Below are 20,099 nucleotides of genomic sequence, written 5' to 3'. Positions count from 1 at the left end.
ACAAAATAAATAATTTGCCATAGAGCCTTTAGACAGTTCTTCCATAGTTCATAAGAGACTTTTTTTCGTGAGAAAAAAAGACGTATAAATAACAGGGCTAACTAGGGCTGTCAATCAATAAAAATATTTAATCATGATTAATCGCATTATTGTCCATATTTTACTTGCAAATTGCAAATTAAACGCACATTTTTTAACCCTTCTAAATATATCTTAAAAGATGATTCTGATTATTGATGAGGATTACATTTATTCTTATCCACACTTCATGAATAGATCCATGCAAGAGTGTGAGGGTCGCCCAATACCATTTAACAGGGGACTTGTCATGTCATGTTTTACAATCCAAATGGGGACCATCTTTTATATTTTCCCATGTAAACGCACTGACAGAAGCAACAGTTGCAGTTGGCAAACACTCATTGAGTGAAACAATAGGCACAGACAGCTCCCTTGCTGCAGTGAATGGAGTCCCCTCTTTGATATGTAAATATCGCTTAAGTATTCAAGTCCCCTCTTGGCAACTTCTTTAAAAGAAATAAAAAAAAACACATTTGAAGTTATATTATTACAAAATAACTTAAAACTAAACTCTGTATTATGTTTTTGTATTTTTTAAATGACCAGAAATAGAGGTCCACACTTGGTCGATGAAAACCGATAGTCCCCTCTGTTGGTAAGGTAAACGTGTGTGTGTGTGTGTGTGTGTGTGTGTGTGTGTGTGTGTGTGTGTGTGTGTGTGTGTGTGTGTGTGTGTGTGTGTGTGTGTGTGTGTGTGTGTGTGTGCGTGCGTGCGTGCGTGCGTGCGTGCGTGCGTGCGTGCGTGCGTGCGTGCGTGTGTGGCTTGTCTGGCTGCCTGGTCACACAGGTAGGCAGTGCTTCTCTGGCCTCAGCTCTGAGCTCCAACCCCTCCCATCTGAGAGAGCTGGACCTGAGCTACAATCACCCAGGATACTCTGGAGCTGCGTCTCCAGAGTCTCCTCCAAGGATTCAAGCCTCTGCTAGATGGAGTGGTTTGAAGAGGCAGCTGTCACTCATGTTGTGTAGAACATTATGAGACGGCAGATGATGAAGGTGAATGGTTCAACATGCTGCTATCACTTTATTTCGCCCCCAGTGTGGAGCACGGTGGAGAGTTGAGGCTGAAACCAGCTCCACAGAGATGTAAGTGTCTGTTTGATTCATCACATCACACACTCACTATTGAGATGGAAAGTCCATCCACACAGCAGGAAGTGAGGTCACATCCTACTGGGAATGAAGATGATGGCTGACATCATGTATCTTACGTATATTAATGCTGTCCACCATCAAAATTAAACCTGCTTGTATAAAACTGAGGGGGGGGGGGGGGGGGGGGGGGGGGGGGGGGAGGGGGGGGTGAGGTGAGGTGAGGGGGGTGGCCTGGTGGCTAATTGTCTCTGTGTCAGTTATGGTCTGTCTGTCTGTCTGTCTGTCTGTCTGTCTGTCTGTCTGTCTCTCCTCATCGGTCTGGGGTGAATACACATTAATACGGAACACACACACACACACACACACCTATAAACACACACACACACACATGTATAAATACACTCACACACACACACACACACGTATAAACACACATGTATAAATGTCACATGTCTTTGTGTCTCCCTCTCTCTCTCTTTCTTTCCCTCCCTCTGTTTTGTAAAGTATAGCATGATAAACCAGAAACCTTTTAAGATCTTCCATAGTTAGATAAGCACATTTATTATTTGAAATGCATATAAAATACCTATCGATGGTGAATGTTTGTTTATTTTCAGACATCACCAGCTTTGGTCTGAAGGGCTCTGATATCATCATTTTTGTCATAATCCTGATTTACACCTGCTTTAAAGCAGATTTTATATTTTATTCATAATAACAAAGAGGTCTGTGGGATAATGTTGCATTCTGTAAATTACTTTAAACTGAATCTTTATTGCTTGTGTTCTCTTGGGAAACAAACGGCCGCAGAACATGTTCAGTTATTAAAGATACGTGCACACCTGTTGATGATTTGCTATGCCTGCTTCTTCTACGATTTTAGTCCTTGTATTTATTGTGCTCCACTGGTAACAGTAGGCCTCAGTAGGTCTCATTAGGCTCAGTAGGTCTCAGTAGGGCTCAGTAGGTTTTTGAAGGGATGGATCAGAGTCCTTTGGTTTCCTGGAGGGGGAGCTAGTTTCCCAAGTTCATGTTAATAAAATTGTTCCAACTAACTAAGGTGATATAGTATAATATAGTATACTTTAGTGTATTACAAATATAGTTTAAATATACAAAAGTATCCTTTAACTTTTTTTGCTTTATAGTTTAAAGTTAAAAGTTCAAGAAAAGTTTGTAAGTCGTTACGATACTCAGGCTATTCTGTAGCATCCCTAGCTAGCATGCTAGCAGCGCGTTCCCGTCTCCGTGGCGACAGTGCGTCTTCCCGTGTGACCCCCCCCCCCCCCCCTTGGTCAAAGGTCGCGGGGGGGGGGGGTCAGACATGGGACTCATCCAGGTCCAGGTCGACGTGGGACAGCGGCAGAGGGCATCGCCGTGGTGACCGGCGGGCGGAGGTGGGCGGGGCCAGCAGCGACGTCAGCAGGGGGTTCTCTGTGACTCCTCCCCCACCTCCCCTCCTCCTCCAGGGTAACGTCCCTCGTGCCCACTGCCTCCGTCCTTTGAATGATCCCCATTGACTTTGAATGGGGAAGGACGCGCAATGCATTGTGGATCCGTGCATCGAAGGCTCCGTCAAAAAGATGTACATTTTTGAACTTTTTCGGCAGCGACGGATCCGTCATCCAATCAGATTTTGTATGCAAATTTAAGCACTGTAACACTACTCGGGCTCTGACGACCCCGGAAAACTCCACCATCCGTCAGCCACGCCTTCTGAGTCCTCTGACTGACGGTGCAGTGGGCACGAGGCGAGGCCCCAGGCGGAGGTGGTCTGCGTCGTATGGAGGGTGGGGGTGAGGGTGAGGGGGGTGTGTGTGTGTGTGCAGGGTGTGCGTGGGCGGGGCCTGGGTGGACGTGCTGCGCTTCCGGCAGCAGAAGGACCGGGACATCCGGGAGGCTCTGATTGGCTACGCTCTGATGCAGATCAGCATGTGTAAAGGCCAGATTCCACCGGACGCGTTACGACAGCGTTACGGCTGCGGCACGTCTTGGCCGCGGTCACCGCAGCAGATAGGTTCAACTCTAATCAATGAGTCCATTTCCACCGGGCGCGGTTGCAGAACGTCTCAGCAGCGTCCCGGGAGCGGCTCGCCCCGCGGCACAGCGCTATCATTCCGTAGCATTTATATTTTTGCCGCAAGCCGTTGCTGAACCACCTCAAATTCAACAGAGCAAATCGAGCAGGGCAGGAAGTGAAAAAGTAAAAACCATAGAGCATCCGGTAAATTTTCAAAATAAAACACAATACTCAGTAGTGCAGTAGTTTTGGGAGTGGAAGGTCACAGTACATTAGGTTTAGGATTATCGCGTGATCTCGCGATCTCGCCTGAATACGGCTGCTGCTCCGCTGCCGTAAGCCCGGTGGAAATGCAAGCAGGGCAGAGTCGCAGCCGTTCCGTGCCACAGCGGTAACGCGGCCGTAACGCGTGCGGTAGAATCCCGGCGTAAGAAGGTGAAGACATCCCATCGCTCTGTTCTCCAACGGCTGACAAGTGCTGGCTTCTACTGCACACACACACACACACACACACACACACACACACACACACACACACACACACACACACACACACACACACACGCCCCCTATGGGCCAAACTATTTAGAGACCTGCTTATATAAATAAATAAATATAAATGTTGGAAACATCTAAAACCCTTTGTGAAGTAAAGGGCTGAGCTATAGGCATTACCAACCCAGATAATAATGAAACATAAACACTACAAAAACAATGCTGATTCACAGATAGATATCCCCCTATGTGAGTTGTTACCTATCTATCAATCATTCTATCAGAAAATATGTAAATCTCTCTTTCTCTCTCGTACGTAGGGTAACCAGACGTCCTCCTATGCCCGGACATGCCCTCTTTTTGAGACACTTTTAAAGAAATGTGTGGCGGAATTTCAAAATCGTCCGGGATTTTATTAAAGCCTCATACATTTATACATTGAATTTGCGTTGCCTTTCTCTGGGTCGTTCACAAACTAGTTAGGCTACGCCCTCCCCTACTCAGTTTTGTTCGCTTTGCTGGTGGAAATGAGTAGTGGGAGTGGTTAAGTTGAGCCTTTAGATTGGACGGTTTGACTTACTTAGTTACCGTCATGTTTTGCATTTTTTTTTGCATTATTGTTTTATAGGGACCTACTCCTTGAATCACATGTATCTATGTACTGTAAGTAGTGTTAGGGTGAACGGGTCTGAAGGGTATCAACCACCATAGTTACGATAGAAAACGTTAAATTCAAATCATTTTCTGGTGAGACCTGAAAGAGTTTCATAATAACAAACAAACTACGTCAACGTCATATACAATCACTGAACGACTATTATGAAAATAAAATAATGCACATTTCTCGCTAGACATTTTTATTGCATTTTCCACTATGACGTGGCTATTTCAGCCATGTTCTTTGTTTTGTGTTGCGTCACTTTACGTGGATGCAGCGGTCCGGGCTCTGGGGCACTGGTGATGCTGGTACAAGGTGTTGCCAAGTCAAGGAAAATAAATATGAAAATAAACTATTTGTCAAAGCAACAATCAACACAAAGGTTCTCCTACTATCAGAAGTCTCTCTCGCAAGTAACACGTTGACGCAACGCAAGGGGGTTACGACGTAGGCTAGTCGTGGACCTTTATGGTTCTGCATTGGGTTTAGGCCTACGCTTTGCATGTCGGTGGTACAGAGAGAACCAATAATTGGTCTTTCTCTGTGCATGCTATTACTTTCCATTGGTCTACTAGACGTTTTGATTATGGAATGGATTCTACAAACTTGGAAAGCAGATTGCGACTCTCAATTTGCAACAAAAGCAGAAGATAGGCTGCTATACGCGTGTTCCCGACAGTGCTGACTGGCACATACCTGGACGACGCCGTCTTCCATGATCTCTTGTAGAAATGTTCATTTTTGTAATTTCCCACAGAGGGAGATTTATTATTGTTAGTACTTACAAAGGGATTTTTTATTATTATTTGTTTACTACTTCAGTTTCTAATGCAAAAAGTAAACCATCAAAATGTTTCAGTCGGCTACCAAAACAGGGAAATCATTTTTTACCGTTTGTTTCCAAAAAATCACATTGTCAGTAATGAAATAAAAAAAATCTTTTCTAAATACTCATAAAACAAAAACACTGATTTGTAAGGGTAATAAATGGTGTGTATCAATCCATAGCCCTGTTTTTCGAGGTCAAGATTGATTGATTGTGTGTCAGCAGTAGGCTAGACTTTGGGCTCCTGAGACGACAGCTCCGTGTCGATGTGAGAGCCCGCCGCCCCGCAGTGAGTCATGGAAGTGAACAGTAATGTGTGGAACGATGTTAATCCACCAACATCTAACATAATCATTAGTTTAAATTAGAGCTGTCAGTTAAACGCGTTATTAACGGCGTTAACGCAAACCAATTTTAACGGCGTTAAAAAATTATCGCGCGATTAACGCAATTATTATTATTTCTTTTTTTTCTTTGGCTCAAAACAAAGAAGCAGTAGCCTGACTGCTATGTTCAAATGACATTTGTTCAAAGCAGTCGTTTAATTGCACTATAGGCTCTTTTTTTGTATCGTCCTGTTTTGATCAGTATATGCCAATGTTGTTATCAATAAAAACTAATTTGCACAAGGCAAGCCGATGCACTTCACCATGTTGATAAAAATGAGAAGAATTATGGGACAAAAAAATCAAGGGATATTTAGCATAGAAAAATAATTTGCGATTAATCGTGAGTTAACTATGACATTAATGCGATTAATCACGATTAAATATTTGAATCGCTTGACAGCTCTAGTTTAAATGCTTCGGTCCAAACAATACGGCGTCTTTTTATGACAATAAGTTGAAGTTTGATGAACTTCATTGACCTCAGAACGAGGAAAAGTAAGAACAGTGAAACACATTTCTTTAAACCCCATTAGGATTTAAGGGACACTGTGTAATATTTTAAGTCATTTATTACCTCAAATCAACGTATTCATTCATAAATAAGTCCTCATTGGTGTAAAATGATCTCTGCCAAAAATCTCACTTATCCTCCTGAGGGAAGAATAATTAATATGTAGTTACAGAGGACAGGTAAGCTTCATGGAGGCTTCCATGTTCTTCCGGTCTATTAACTGCCGAGAGGGACAAAAAGCACTACGTGGTACAGGAAATGCAAACGCGTTTTCACTCTGAGCCAGCGTGAATGATGACTGAGATAATTCACTATCTTGCTCGAGGAGTAATTACTCATACATCATTAGCTTACACTAATGATTCAATGCAGTTTGAAATTTGTTTGAAATAACGAACCTCATCATCACTCGAATGACTCGATGAGGTAGTATTGGATGTCCTGACACAGCTTCTTGGCACATACTGCCCACCGTAGTTTTTGAACGAGCGATCACTATTAGTTTGAATGCAATATACAATTGTACCACTAGATGGGAGTCATTTTTACACAGTGTCCCTTTAAATGATCACATAATGGCACAATTATGTATCATTTTTATAAACCCTTGATTTCATCAATGCTAATACTATTAGTTGTGTATCTATGCTAAGTATTATTTTGATTTTGTGTTTATTCACTTTTTAAACAATTGTATTCCACTCTAAAGTTTGATCCTGGCTTTTTCAGCCCGTCTCACGTCACGGCTGCAGCGAGTGGGCGGGGTCCACTCAGAGACCGGACGTGGTCTCTGCTCCCTCTCTTTTATTCGCTGCAACAAGTTCACCAGTAGTCTGCGTATCCGCGTCGGTCTATTGGGTTTGCTCTCCGTCCATCAATCCTCCTCCAGCAACATGTTCCTGCAGCGGGCCGCCCGGCTCTATTTGTCCGACAGGAGGTCTTCCCTGTCGGCGCTGTCCGCCCTCACGTCAAGGTCGGTCCGGAGACGCTTCTAAAAGGCTCTTATTTAAAAGACGCACGTTTTGAAGTCCACTGCACACACACACACACACACACACACACACACACACACACACACACACACACACACACACACACACAGCACGTCATCCGAGTGTATCCTGACGTTGTGATCGTATGGATTATGAGGGTCTTCTGTTGTCTACTATGAATTTAAAGGGGACCTATTATGCTTTTCGACTTTTATGACCTATAAACGTTGTTATAATGATTGATAGTCATGTTTAACCATGCACAAAAAACGATGTCGATTTTCGGGAAACTCTTCCTCTCATCTGGGCGCTTTCAGCCTTCTCTGTCAACGCTTGGTTTCTTCCTTCTCCGCCCCCTCGCCCCCCTCCTGCCAACCCAACTCTGTTGTGATTGGTTACCTTCCTTGAAGCGTGTGCGCAGGCAGATTTGACCAGGCATATGGGGGCGCGGCAGGAGTGCCTCTATGTAGATGATTTGTAGAGGAAATGTGAATCGCAAACGTTGTCCCGAGTGTTTAGCGCTCTGCACAGCCACCCCAGACTGTCAGCAGGGAATACGTCGAAATGCATGTACGTCATTATTTGACACTTTAGTATGGTTAAACATGACTATCAATCATTATAACAACGTTTATAGGTCATAAAAGTAGAAAAAGCATGATAGGTCCCCTTTAAGGTCCGAGAAGGGGAGGTTCACCTTTACCACTAACCTCGTTTTCCAAGGGACGCATCAGTGCTCTGGTCGCTCTTTGCCCCCTGGAGCGATGACACTCTAATCATTCACCTGTAGATCGTAGAACATGCTTGTGTTTCATATTGCACGTTTTTACCGCGGAACAGCGGAACGACCCTTCAGGGTCGATGTTGTTGACAGTGAGCGTTGCCAGATTGGGCCAGATTTCCCGCCCAATCTGGCACCCCTCGCTGCAGCGTGTTGGCATTTGTTTTGAAGACCTCGCCGTGACGTCATTTGTGCTCTACCCGGTCCGTCAGACGGTGTGAGCACGGCCACGCGCACTCCTCCGGTGAGCCGGCGGCGCCCTTCCGGCCCGAGACGTCGAGCGCCAAGACACTGATGGACGTCGGGACGCGACGCATCTTCAGCGAGGACCACGACCTCTTCAGGGAGAGCGCACGCCGCTTCTTCCAGGAGGAGGTGGTACCTCACCACAGCGAGTATGTACTGTCTAGCCCAGGGGTCACCAACCATTTTGAACCTGAGAGCTACTTCATGGGTACTGAGTCATACGAAGGGCACACAGTTTGATATACTCTTCTGAAATAAGAAATTTGCTCAGTTTGCCTTTAGTTATATAATGATTAATGATACTCATCTTTGTGAAGACACTGATCATGTTAATGATTTCTCACAATAATTATCAACACTGACTTAAGAAAGGTGGGAAAGAGTTGTTCAAGAAGGAGTTGTGCTATTTTTAGAACAGGCCTGCGGGCGCCCTGGTCTAACCCCTACCTGATCCTTAATGACCTCTCTGTACTGTCTAACCCCTACCTGATCCTTAACGACCTGTTTCTGTACTGTCTAACCCCTACCTGCTCCTTAATGACCTCTCTGTACTGTCTAACCCCTACCTGTTCCTTAATGACCTCTCTGTACTGTCTATCCCCTACCTGTCTCTGTACTGTCTATCCCCTACCTGGCTGTGGACTGTCTAACCCCTACCTGGCTGTGGACTGTCTAACCCCTAACTGTCTGTGGACTGTCTAACCCCTACCTGGCTGTGGACTGTCTAACCCCAGATGGGAGAAGGCGGGCCAGGTGAGTAGGGAGCTGTGGGAGAAGGCCGGGGAGCAAGGGCTTCTGGGAGTTATGACGCCGGAGGAGCAGGGGGGGATCGGAGGAGACCTCCTCTCTGCGGCCGTCGTCTGGGAGGAGCAGTGAGTATTATACTATACTACACTACACTATAACAATACTACAGTACTACTATACTATAGACCTCCTCTCTGCGGCCGTCGTCTGGGAGGAGCAGTGAGTATTATACTATACTACACTACACTATAACAATACTACAGTACTACTATACTATAGACCTCCTCTCTGCGGCCGTCGTCTGGGAGGAGCAGTGAGTAGTATACTATACTACACTACACTATAACAATACTACAGTACTACTATACTATAGACCTCCTCTCTGCGGCCGTCGTCTGGGAGGAGCAGTGAGTATTATACTATACTACACTACACTATAACAATACTACAGTACTACTATACTATAGACCTCCTCTCTGCGGCCGTCGTCTGGGAGGAGCAGTGAGTATTATACTATACTACACTACACTATAACAATACTACAGTACTACTATACTATAGACCTCCTCTCTGCGGCCGTCGTCTGGGAGGAGCAGTGAGTAGTATACTATACTACACTACACTATAACAATACTACAGTACTACTATACTATAGACCTCCTCTCTGCGGCCGTCGTCTGGGAGGAGCAGTGAGTATTATACTATACTACACTACACTATAACAATACTACAGTACTACTATACTATAGACCTCCTCTCTGCGGCCGTCGTCTGGGAGGAGCAGTGAGTAGTATACTATACTACACTACACTATAACAATACTACAGTACTACTATACTATAGACCTCCTCTCTGCTGCCGTCGTCTGGGAGGAGCAGTGAGTAGAATACTATACTACACTACACTATAACAATACTACAGTACTCCAATACTATTATACTATTGACCTCCTCTCTGCTGCCGTCGTCTGGGAGGAGCAGTGAGTAGTATACTATGCTACACTACACTATAACAATACTACAGTACTCCAATACTATTTTACTATTGACCTCCTCTCTGCTGCTGTCGTCTGGGAGGAGCAGTGAGTCGCACTATACTAGTACTACTACAGTATACTATGCTACACTACACTATCACAGTACTGCAGTACTACTAATATTATACTATCACAGTACTATAGTACTGCTTATACTATACTATATCATACTATTACAGTACCACTCTACTACTAATACTATTTCAAACTACACTTTACTACACTACACAACCCTGTTGTGTCCACGGTGTGTTACAGGATGTACTGTAACTAAAATACTACCTGGTGGGTTACAGGATGTACTGTTACTACTATACCACCTGGTGTGTTACAGGATGTACTGTAACTACTATACCACCTGGTGTGTTACAGGATGTACTGTTACTACTATACCACCTGGTGTGTTACAGGATGTACTGTTACTACTATACCACCAGGTGTGTTACAGGATGTACTGTAACTACTATACCACCTGGTGTGTTACAGGATGTACTGTTACTACTATACCACCTGGTGTGTTACAGGATGTACTGTAACTACTATACCACCTGGTGGGTTACAGGATGTACTGGTACTACTATACCACCTGGTGTGTTACAGGATGTACTGTAACTACTCTACCACCTGGTGTGTTACAGGATGTACTGTTACTACTATACCACCTGGTGTGTTACAGGATGTACTGTAACTACTATACTACCTGGTGTGTCACAGGATGTACTGTAACTGCACCGGCCCTGGGTTCGTTCTGCACTCGGACATCGTCATGCCCTACATCAGTAACTACGGCAACGCAGAGCAGGTGGAGCGCTTCATCCCCCCTATGGCCGCCGGCAAGTGCATCAGCAGCATCGCCATGACGGAGCCCGGGGCAGGCAGGTGATCCTCCCGTAACCCCGGTAACGCCCGGTAACCTAGGACGGAACACCCTTCTGTCGGTACAGCTTGGCGCACCTTCCCACTTAGCTTTCTAACGCAGTCCGTGTTTAAGTACGAGTGAGCCATGTTTTTCTTTCTTCCTTTCCTTTCCGTCTGCCAGCGATCTCCAGGGAGTTCGGACGCATGCCAAGAGGGACGGCTCCGACTGGATCCTGAACGGGAACAAGGTATGGTCGGGTGGTTACCCGGGAAACGGCTACGCTTCAAGCTGAAACTTCCGGAAAAAAACAACATCATTTTGACACCTGTAGCCTACACGTGCTGGGAGTTAAAAACGATTATCTCAAAGCAGCAATAAGATAATAATTACAGGCTATCATCAGCCAGCATCCTCAAACATCTTATGATGGCTAATGCTAGCTTTGAAAATGCTTGCTAACACACTTGCTATCCCCAAGCTTGTAACGGTAGTTTTGGATATGCTTGCTAACATTAGTTTTAAGCATGCCTGCTAACAATTGCTCAGAATATGCTTGTTAACACTAGCTTGTAATGTGCTTTCTAACACTAGCTCTGAATATGTTAGCTTTAACTATGCTTGCTAACACTATCTTTAAAAAAGCCGAACACTCTCTTTCAATATGCTTGCTAACACTAGCTTTGAATATGCTAGCTTTAAGCACGCTTTACTAACTATAGCTTGAAACGTGTTCGCTACTGTACACGTGTACAGGAATGTACCAAAGTAGTTCAAGTGCCAAGAGAGCTACTCTTGTGTTTTGTACTTCATTCATTGACTAAACAACTCTCTGTTCCCCTGGAGGTGTTCATCAGCAACGGCCGGATGTGCGACCTGGTCGTCGTGGTGACGGTGACGGACCGCGAGGCCAAGACGGCGGCCCACGGCATCAGCCTCTTCCTGGTGGAAGACGGCATGAAGGGTTTCCAGAAGGGGCGCAAGCTGGACAAGATCGGCCTCAAGGCCCAGGTACTCACGCACTACACACACACTACTCACCCACTACTCGTGCACAAAACTCACAGACACACTACACACACTCTGCTCACACGCTACACACACACTATACGCTCACTGCTCCCACACTCCTTCTGAAGGCCCATGTACCCACATAATACACACACACTACACACACACTACACACAGGCCCAGGTAATCAAACTCTCCTTCTGGCGGGTCCGTAACACGACATTTAAGACGGTGGTTCTCAAATGGGGGTATGTTTACCCCTGGGGGAATCGTGGAGTACTGCAGAGGGGGAAGGGGGAAAAAAGAAGCAAGTATCAAATCAGAAAGCTCAACAATATGAAATTGATAAAAAGGACGAGTGATTGTAATGTAGAGGGAGGGGAGTGGAGGAGTGAGCTAGATGGTGACCGGGGGGTTCTTGTGGTCCGGATCCCCCCCCCCCCCCCCAGGACACAGCGGAGCTGTTCTTTGAGGACGTGAGGCTGCCGGCCAGCGCCCTGCTGGGGGAGCTGAACAAGGGCTTCTACTACCTGATGAACGAGTTGCCGCAGGTACGACAGCCCCGCTGGGGGTGTTACTGTCAGTGGGGGAGGCTGTTCTCTGTGAGTCTGTTCTCTGTGAGTCTGTTGTCTGTGAGTCTGTTCTCTGGGAGTCTGTTCTCTGTGAGTCTGTTCTCTGTGAGTCTGTTCTCTGTGAGTCTGTTGGGGGGGAGTCTGTTCTCTGTGGTGTGTGAGTCTGTTGTGTGTGAGTCTGTTGTGAGGGAGTCTGTTCTCTGTGAGTCTGTTGGGGGAGTCTGTTCTCTGTGGTGTGTGAGTCTGTTGGGGGAGTCTGTTCTCTGTGGTGTGTGAGTCTGTTGGGGGAGTCTGTTCTCTGTGGTGTGTGAGTCTGTTGGGGGAGTCTGTTCTCTGTGCTTCTCTCTGTGAGTCTGTCGTGTCTGTGAGTCTGTCATGTGTGTGAGTCTGTCGTGCGAGTCTGTCGTGTGTAACGTGAGCCGATTCTGTGTGGGTGTCTATTGTCCGTACCGCCGTCGGTGTGTCTGATGCTGGCCCTCCTGCTGTGCTCTGTCTCCAGGAGCGCCTGCTGATCGCAGACATGGCCATCGCCAGCTGTGAGTTCATGTTTGAGGAGACCAGGAACTACGTGATGCAGAGGAAGGCCTTCGAGAAGACCATCGCCCACCTGCAGGTCTGAGGAGGGCCCAACCATGACTCGCTTACGTCAGGAGGGGGGGGTCAGGGGTTTGAATCCCAGCTGCACGGGACTCGTTCTCATTCTGCCTGAGGTTAAGTAGCTATAGCTGTAGCTACCTCAATCTAGTAGAGGTAAAATGTCATTTAACTTTAGTTCCAGCTCCCACCACTAGGGGTCATTTAACTGTAGGTCCAGCTCCCACCACTAGGGGTTGCTGAAGGGAGAAGGCACACAGTGCAGGTTTAACCGGGCGTTGCGCAGCAGGCTGAGGCTGTTGTTGTGTTGTTGTGTTGCGGGACTCAGCGGTTGTTGTGTTAAGGGCCGACGGACTGCGGGGACAAGGGGGACAGTTGTGGGGGGGCCCAAGGCAGAGGGGGGGCCCATGAAAAAAAGAAAAATTACTTATCGGCCACGTCTTCCCCCCGTCCCCCCCGTCCCCCCACCGTCAACAATCGCTCCATACCCCCCCCCCGTCAACAATAGCTCCATACCCCCCCCCCCCCCCCCCCCGTCAACAACTTAGCGCAGGGGGGTCCATCAGTACCTATAGTATAGGGGCCCAGGATTTGGTGCAACGGCCCTGGTCGTGTTGCTGTGTTGTGCGTCTCAGACGGTGCAGCACAAGCTGGCGGAGATGAAGACAGAGATCTGCGTGGGCCGGGCCTTCCTGGACAGCTGCCTGCAGCTCCACGGCGAGAAGAGGCTGGACTCATCCACCGCCTCCATGGCCAAGTGCTGGTGAAGAACCTCCTCCTCCTCCTCCTCCTCCTCCTCCTCCTCCTCCTCACCCTAAACAGGAATAAGGTTAGGGTAATAATTGTGTGTGTGTGTGTGTGTGTGTGTGTTCCGCAGGGCGTCTGACCTCCAGAACAAGGTCGCTACCCAGTGTGTGCAGATGCACGGAGGCTGGGGATACATGATGGAGTACCCCATCGCCAAGTGAGTGGGCAGTCTCTCTCGCTCCCGCTCTCTCTCTCTCTCTCTCTCTCTGCAAATGTAACTCTTAAGGGCTTTATATGGTTCCGTGTTCCCGCAACGCAAGGGGGGTTACGGACCCCTTGAGTCCTTGCGGACCTTCCTTGCGTCCGCCGCAAGGGCCGGACGTGCGCCTCCCATGAACCGTAACCTTCCGTCGAGGCGACGCAGCAGCCAGGGCTGTGATTGGTCCGCTCGCTAAAACCTGACGCAGAACCATAAAGGTTCTCGACTGTGTCGAGGCGTCTGCGTGGTCGTTGTGTTGCGGGAGCTTGGGACCATAAGAAGCCCTTCTGTGTAACTGTGACTAGGTGTAGAGTACCCTGGTATACAAAGCTACTGACCCCCCCGCCCCCCCCCTCCCCCCCCCCCCCAGGGCCTTCGTGGACTCCCGGGTGCAGCCCATCTACGGGGGCACCAACGAGATCATGAAGGAGCTGATCGCCCGCACCATCGTCGGCACCAAGTGAGGAAGACCGAGGGGCTCTTCCTCAGGGTGGAGGGTCCCCAGACTGGGGGGGCTGTTTGCTCTGTTAGGTCCACTTTTAGATGTGTGCACGTGTAAAGATTCAGGGCTGAAAAGGGCTAATCTTTAGTTGAGGGAGCGATGTGGAGAGATAAGGGCTTCTTTTCCAGTCTCCATTTTGCGTTAAAACCACAAGGTGTTCAGAGGGCGTCCATCTTGTTTGCGATCACCAGCAGGTGTGTGTGTGTGTGTGTGTGTGTGTGTGTGTGTGTGTGTGTGTGTGTGTGTGTGTGTGTGTGTGTGTGTGTGTGTGTGTGTGTGTGTGTGTGTGTGTTTCTATAAAAACAAAAGAGAATCAAATTGAAGAGCGAGTGCACCGAGGTCCAATCGGATTTGGCCCCAGGGTCGTTGCCGTTGGTTACCAAGAACTCTAAGCCAGCTGGCCCCGTGAGTGGAGCCAACAGACAGGGGTAACCTTATATGATCTAATATAGAAATTAAACATAATTGCCGGGGTTTAATTCTACCAAGTGTCCTTAGAACACTCATTGCAGTTCAAATCCATTCAGATTCACACAATCATGATGCCAATGAATGAATGATTATGAATCTTTAACCGCCACATTGAGTTCAAATCATTAGCTCAGTCTTTTAATTACGTAGACTGATTTGGGTTTGCGTTTGTTGTTCTAAGCACTTATGACGACAGTTTATCGCCTGACATTATCAAATGCCCTCACGTCAACGGAGCACTAAAACAAAGAGCCAATTTAATAAATGTTAACAAATCACATTATCTTGTGTGGCCTAACTTTAAAATGTATTGTCTACTGTGAGAACTTGATAATATTGTCCAATAAAAAAACACACTGGTTGTTACACACTTTGTTTTTCTGTCAATTTCACTTTTTGTCGCTTTCCATAAATATATTCCCATAATGGTGAATTGGAATTGTAACATTTATACAACAATATTGTGTCTATTTTTAGACGTTAACAGTTTCATACTGCGGGGCTCTGATATCAGTTTATATTTTGATAAGCCTCACATGATGTAAAGCAGATTTTATATTATATTTATAATGCAAGCGGTCTATGGGAAAAGCTGTAGAACATGTTGTGATGACTTCAAACTGATTGATTCCTTGTATTCTGTGGGGAACAACACAGCAGCAGAACATGTTCAGTTATTAAAGATATGTGGACACCTGTTTATGATTAGTAATGTCTGCTGCTTCTATTGTTTGAGTCCTTGTGTTTATTGTGTTCATGTAAGGGACTGTTCTTCTATTGTTTAAGTCCTTTAGTTTATTGTGTTCATGTAAGGGACTGTTCTTCTATTGATTGAGTCCTTGTGTTTATTGTGTTCATGTAAGGGACTGTTTTTCTGTTCCTGGTTAATAAAGCATAATGGTGAGAAACAACTCAGTGGATCCACTGAATGTTCTCTTGTGTTCAGCAGAGGATCAGGTTACACTTTAAGGTTGGGGGTTCACTGAATAAAAAGCACAACAGAGGCTTCGTCTGCACAACATTAATAATCAGGATACCAGCAAGTGCATTTCCACCTCAGACTCATACGCCGGATGAGAGACGGAGTATGGAGAGAGTTCTAGAAGCGAGCCGACAGGAAACAGCCCAGCTCAGCCAGTCTCTCCAGAGACGAGCGTTGCAGGCAGGTTGATGCACCACCTCCCCGTCTAACAGGACCCTGAGCCTCCATGTTGAAACACACAGAGGTGTGTGTTTGAGGCGCTGAGCTGCAGAGGAGGAACCTCTCCTTCTCTGGGTGCGTGGGAGAGGGCCCATGCAGGCCACCGTACCACAGAGTCAGACCAGGACCTGTTTCATGAAGATCATCAGTCACGCCACGAGGTGACCCTCTGTGTTTGTGAATCTAGAGCGAGGCGATAGAGCAGGACTCATTATCAGGGTATTTAAACCCCTGCCTGCGCTGTCGTCTGTGGCCACTAGGCTAAGATACAATTTGCCAATTCCCAGAATTAGCACAACATCACTATGTGATGGTTAGCTTGATACCTGTGGCGATATTCTAAATTTAACGTCTCTCACATTAGCAAGTGACTGACCTATCTGGGTGCGTATTGAGACACCTGACAAAATTCGACGTTTCTGTTCGCTTACTGCTACTGTATACAAAGTTATTGAACGCAAAACTAATGACAAAAGGCACAACTCCGGGAGGACTTGGTGTCGCCATCCGTAAATGCATTTTTTGATATGTGAGCACGTGCGTAACGTTGCCCAATTTGAGAAAGGGCAGGGGACATGAAGCTCGTCATACGTTTCCCCAACGTATATGTGCCAATAACTGAAAGTAGAAATGAATGAATGAACATGAATAAACTTAGATTTAAAAAGCAATAATTGCAATATTGGGTGGAGTCGCAAGTCAAGTCTGAAGTCACCGTTTGTGCGACTTAAGTGCGACTCGAGTCCCCATCGCTGCACTTTTACCCTGTTACTACTTATGTAGTCACATTTGGTTTCAATGCAGATCCCTTTCTGTGAAGAAAATGCTGTCACACTTATGTCAAGCAAGTCTTTATCACTGGATCTGGAAACTAGTTGGGTGTTGCAAGGGAAAAATATGGTAAATTGATTTTGTCTTCTTTTAAGAGTAGATTGACTACATTTAAGATTTTCTGACTAGTTGAGTAATGGAAGAAATATATATGAATCTTTTTAAGATTAATCAACCAAATCGGAACTGGTAAATATATATGAATCTTAAAAGGAGATGAATAACTTGAAATCAGAGAAATTTGCAGTGCACAATCAACACACAATAAACACATTCAACACAACACAGTCAACACTTCCTGTTGTTCTACACATTGTCGTCTTTATTCAACTCAACAAAACACACCCATATGAAAGTTTACCATGGTAAATGTACCATGGTAAACTATGGTACATTTTGTACCATGGGATTTTTGACAAGTACCACGGTAAATGTACCATGGTAAGGTACCATGGTAAATGTACCATGGTAAATGTATCTTGGTATACCATGGTATACCATGGGATTTTTGACAAATTTACCATGGTACCTTTACCATGGTACATTCTACCATGGTACCTTGTCATGGTACATTTACTATGGTAATTACCATGGTACATTTTACCATGGTACCTTTACCATGGTACATTTTACCATGGTACCTTGCCATGGTACCTTTACCGTGGTACATTTACCATGGTACCTTGTCATGGTACATTTACCATGGTAATTACCATGGTACATTTACTATGGTAATTACCATGGTACCTTACCATGATACCTTAAATTTTACCAAAGTTTACCATAGTAAATGTATCATAGTAAGTGTGCCATACCATTGTACAAGGAGTGGTAGCTGTCAGGTTGGCTCTGTATCATATGCTTGGCAACAGCATCATAGAACTTAGATAATCTGAAAATTAAAACAAAACAATACCATATTTTCCTGCACGACTTTGGTTATGTATAAGCTAGGCTTTACGTAAAAAAACACAAATGCTTAGATACAATGAATCGTTTTATTTAATTATATTACAACTCAAGAGGACCAGAATAAAAAATACATATAACCTCAACCAATGACACAAAGGTTATCCATTTTCTACAAAAAATATAAGCTACATGAATTTATAAGTTCCTCCCTATATGACCAAATATACCACAACCGTGCAATATTTAAAACAAAAGACAAACCACACATGAACTGGTGCATTAACATAAACATGATATTCTATCAAGTACAGTTGCAGTATCAAGACTATCACAGATGTACATGTTGTGTCCTGTTTGAACTCACTGGCTTAGCTGTTGATATATAAATGTAGTACTTACAGATCGAACTTTTCGCTAACATTCTGATTAAAATCTCCATACATAGCATTAAGTCCGGTCAGACTTCTCTTTACGCCGCAGAATTTTGGCTGCATTCGACAATTTTTCCCTCATGAAGCGCCTGATGTCAGCTTCCGCTGCCTCGGGGAAGACCTTGCGTGCTTCAGCTGTGCATAAAAAAACAAAGATTCAGTAACACTGCCCCTTGTAGACATTGACAACTGAATGCAAGGATTAATTAACACAACCATTTTGGTGGTTCATGTATTTATATATACTAGTCACAGATCACATGCGAGAGTACCACCAACACAAATAGCATGTTTGGGATATCAATGTTACTACAGATAAAATATGTCATAAGGTTAGCGAAAATAGGTAAGAAAGGCAATTGCTAATTACCAATAATTTCCATGACATGGTCACGAGGCAGTGCCGCCTTGACGTTGGCTGCCTTCGTTGAGGATAACCCCGACACGCTGTGTGTCGCCATATATTCCGTTGAGTAAATCCCGTGCATGAGGTCATTCACAAATTTTTGTGCCGAGGTCCGTGAAGATCTCGATTTCACAGATTGAGAGATGATCTGAAAAAAAGTCTCCATGATTTGGTTTCCTTCCCAACATATGACCATTTATGGAACAATGACAAGATTATGTCAACACATAGTAGATACACTTATATATAAGTGTATGGATACAATACAAGTCCTGCAGCTAGGAGATGAGTATTATTATTCATAAACATAGCCACACAAGAAAAAAAGTTAAATACGTACCACAGAATCATTTGAGGCAGATTCATCTTCATTGGTTACATCCAATGGTGTTGATGGTTTGGCCGTATTGGCCGCAATAGGCGGTTGACAACTTCGTGCCTGCTCCACTGAGGGCGCTGCCGATCTCACCAGCATCTCTGCTCTTATGCCCAGAATCTCTTGTCTGATGCCTCTCATTTCATTCACCATTGCCTGCATTTGTCGTACTGCTTCAGCACATCTGCATACGTAAATTAATGTTGCATTATTTACTTATTTCGTGATGATATACAATAAATCTGTTACCCTTGCTAATATCCATGTCTGGTTGGTCAAATAACCATTCAATCAAATTCCATGCACTTGACAATCATGATAAAAACTGGATGTATCCAGCCCCATATGAAGGAAACCCATACTACTGATATATGTGCTATGGTATGAACCAGATTAGACCACAATAATTAGTTCCTTTTCTGAGACAAAATTACTTAAATTATTATGGTAATGCATATATTATGTTTGTAGCATTCAAGGAGTCACCCTACATTAAATAATAGATATTTCAGTAGGTGCATGGCATCAAGTAACCTTTAATTAGCAAGTCCTAATTTCCATTTACCTTTTGCCACAAGGAGTCTCAGTTGAGCCAGATGGGGTCTCAGTTGCAGTTATGGCAGAGTTGTCAATATCCAACTGAAAGATATGAATTTCATTTGCAAAAGCCCAGTTAAAACTAAGTGATTGAAAATGTTTGCAATAAATAAAACAGGTTTTCATGAACCATATCTCAAGAAATATTGATATATGTATATGCCTCTGAGAATAAATGATCTACAATAAACAGTTATTCATGTATTTATACATAGGACCACTTGTATGTTAATTCCAAATGTTTACCATATTCCCTCAGAATAGCTTCAGCCTAACATATGAGAAATCTCACTTGTGCATTTTTGTACTTCTGCAAAATACTTTTGCTGGCATTTTGTGCAGTTGATGCCTGCTTGCGTTTTGACTTGGTCTTCGGCTGCAATAAAAAAAAGTAATTAACATATATAATAGCCATTATTGCATATGCACCAGCATTTAAATTGCTTCTTATAAGATTGT

At 44.9% G+C, this 20,099-nt stretch overlaps 1 protein-coding gene and 1 long non-coding RNA gene across 2 annotated transcripts; one reads left to right on the top strand and one right to left on the bottom strand.

The window, feature by feature from the left end:
- The first annotated feature begins 6,883 nt into the window (after window positions 1–6,883).
- On the top strand, window positions 6,884–15,261 carry LOC115547731 (long-chain specific acyl-CoA dehydrogenase, mitochondrial-like). The gene is made up of 11 exons (XM_030362158.1): window positions 6,884–7,045; window positions 8,058–8,240; window positions 8,826–8,963; window positions 10,589–10,753; window positions 10,914–10,980; window positions 11,577–11,741; window positions 12,191–12,292; window positions 12,813–12,926; window positions 13,543–13,670; window positions 13,785–13,871; window positions 14,284–15,261. The coding sequence occupies exons 1-11, from the start codon at window positions 6,966–6,968 to the stop codon at window positions 14,375–14,377; spliced, it is 1,323 nt and encodes a 440-aa protein (XP_030218018.1). The 5' UTR covers window positions 6,884–6,965; the 3' UTR covers window positions 14,378–15,261.
- Window positions 15,262–18,277: 3,016 nt separating this feature from the next.
- Window positions 18,278–19,097, bottom strand: LOC115547396 (uncharacterized). Its single transcript, XR_003977355.1, has 3 exons — window positions 19,008–19,097; window positions 18,632–18,815; window positions 18,278–18,396 (listed from the first exon to the last, which is right to left on the bottom strand). It is a non-coding gene; the product is annotated as an uncharacterized LOC115547396 (long non-coding RNA).
- Between the last annotated feature and the right edge of the window lie 1,002 nt (window positions 19,098–20,099).

Source organism: Gadus morhua, chromosome 7 (genome assembly GCF_902167405.1).
Source record: "Gadus morhua chromosome 7, gadMor3.0, whole genome shotgun sequence".
In the NCBI taxonomy this organism is placed as follows: Eukaryota; Metazoa; Chordata; class Actinopteri; order Gadiformes; family Gadidae; genus Gadus; species Gadus morhua.
Note: the sequence above shows the minus strand (reverse complement) of the source record. Positions and strands in the feature narration are given on the sequence as shown.

Coding starts and splice junctions, on each gene's coding strand:
- LOC115547731 (XM_030362158.1), top strand. CDS start 6,966: ATGTTCCTGCAGCGGGCCGCCCGGCTCTATTTGTCCGACAGGAGGTCT. Junction 8,964..10,588: donor GCCGTCGTCTGGGAGGAGCA/GTGAGTATTATA, acceptor GGTGTGTCACAG/GATGTACTGTAACTGCACCG. Junction 10,754..10,913: donor ACGGAGCCCGGGGCAGGCAG/GTGATCCTCCCG, acceptor TCCGTCTGCCAG/CGATCTCCAGGGAGTTCGGA.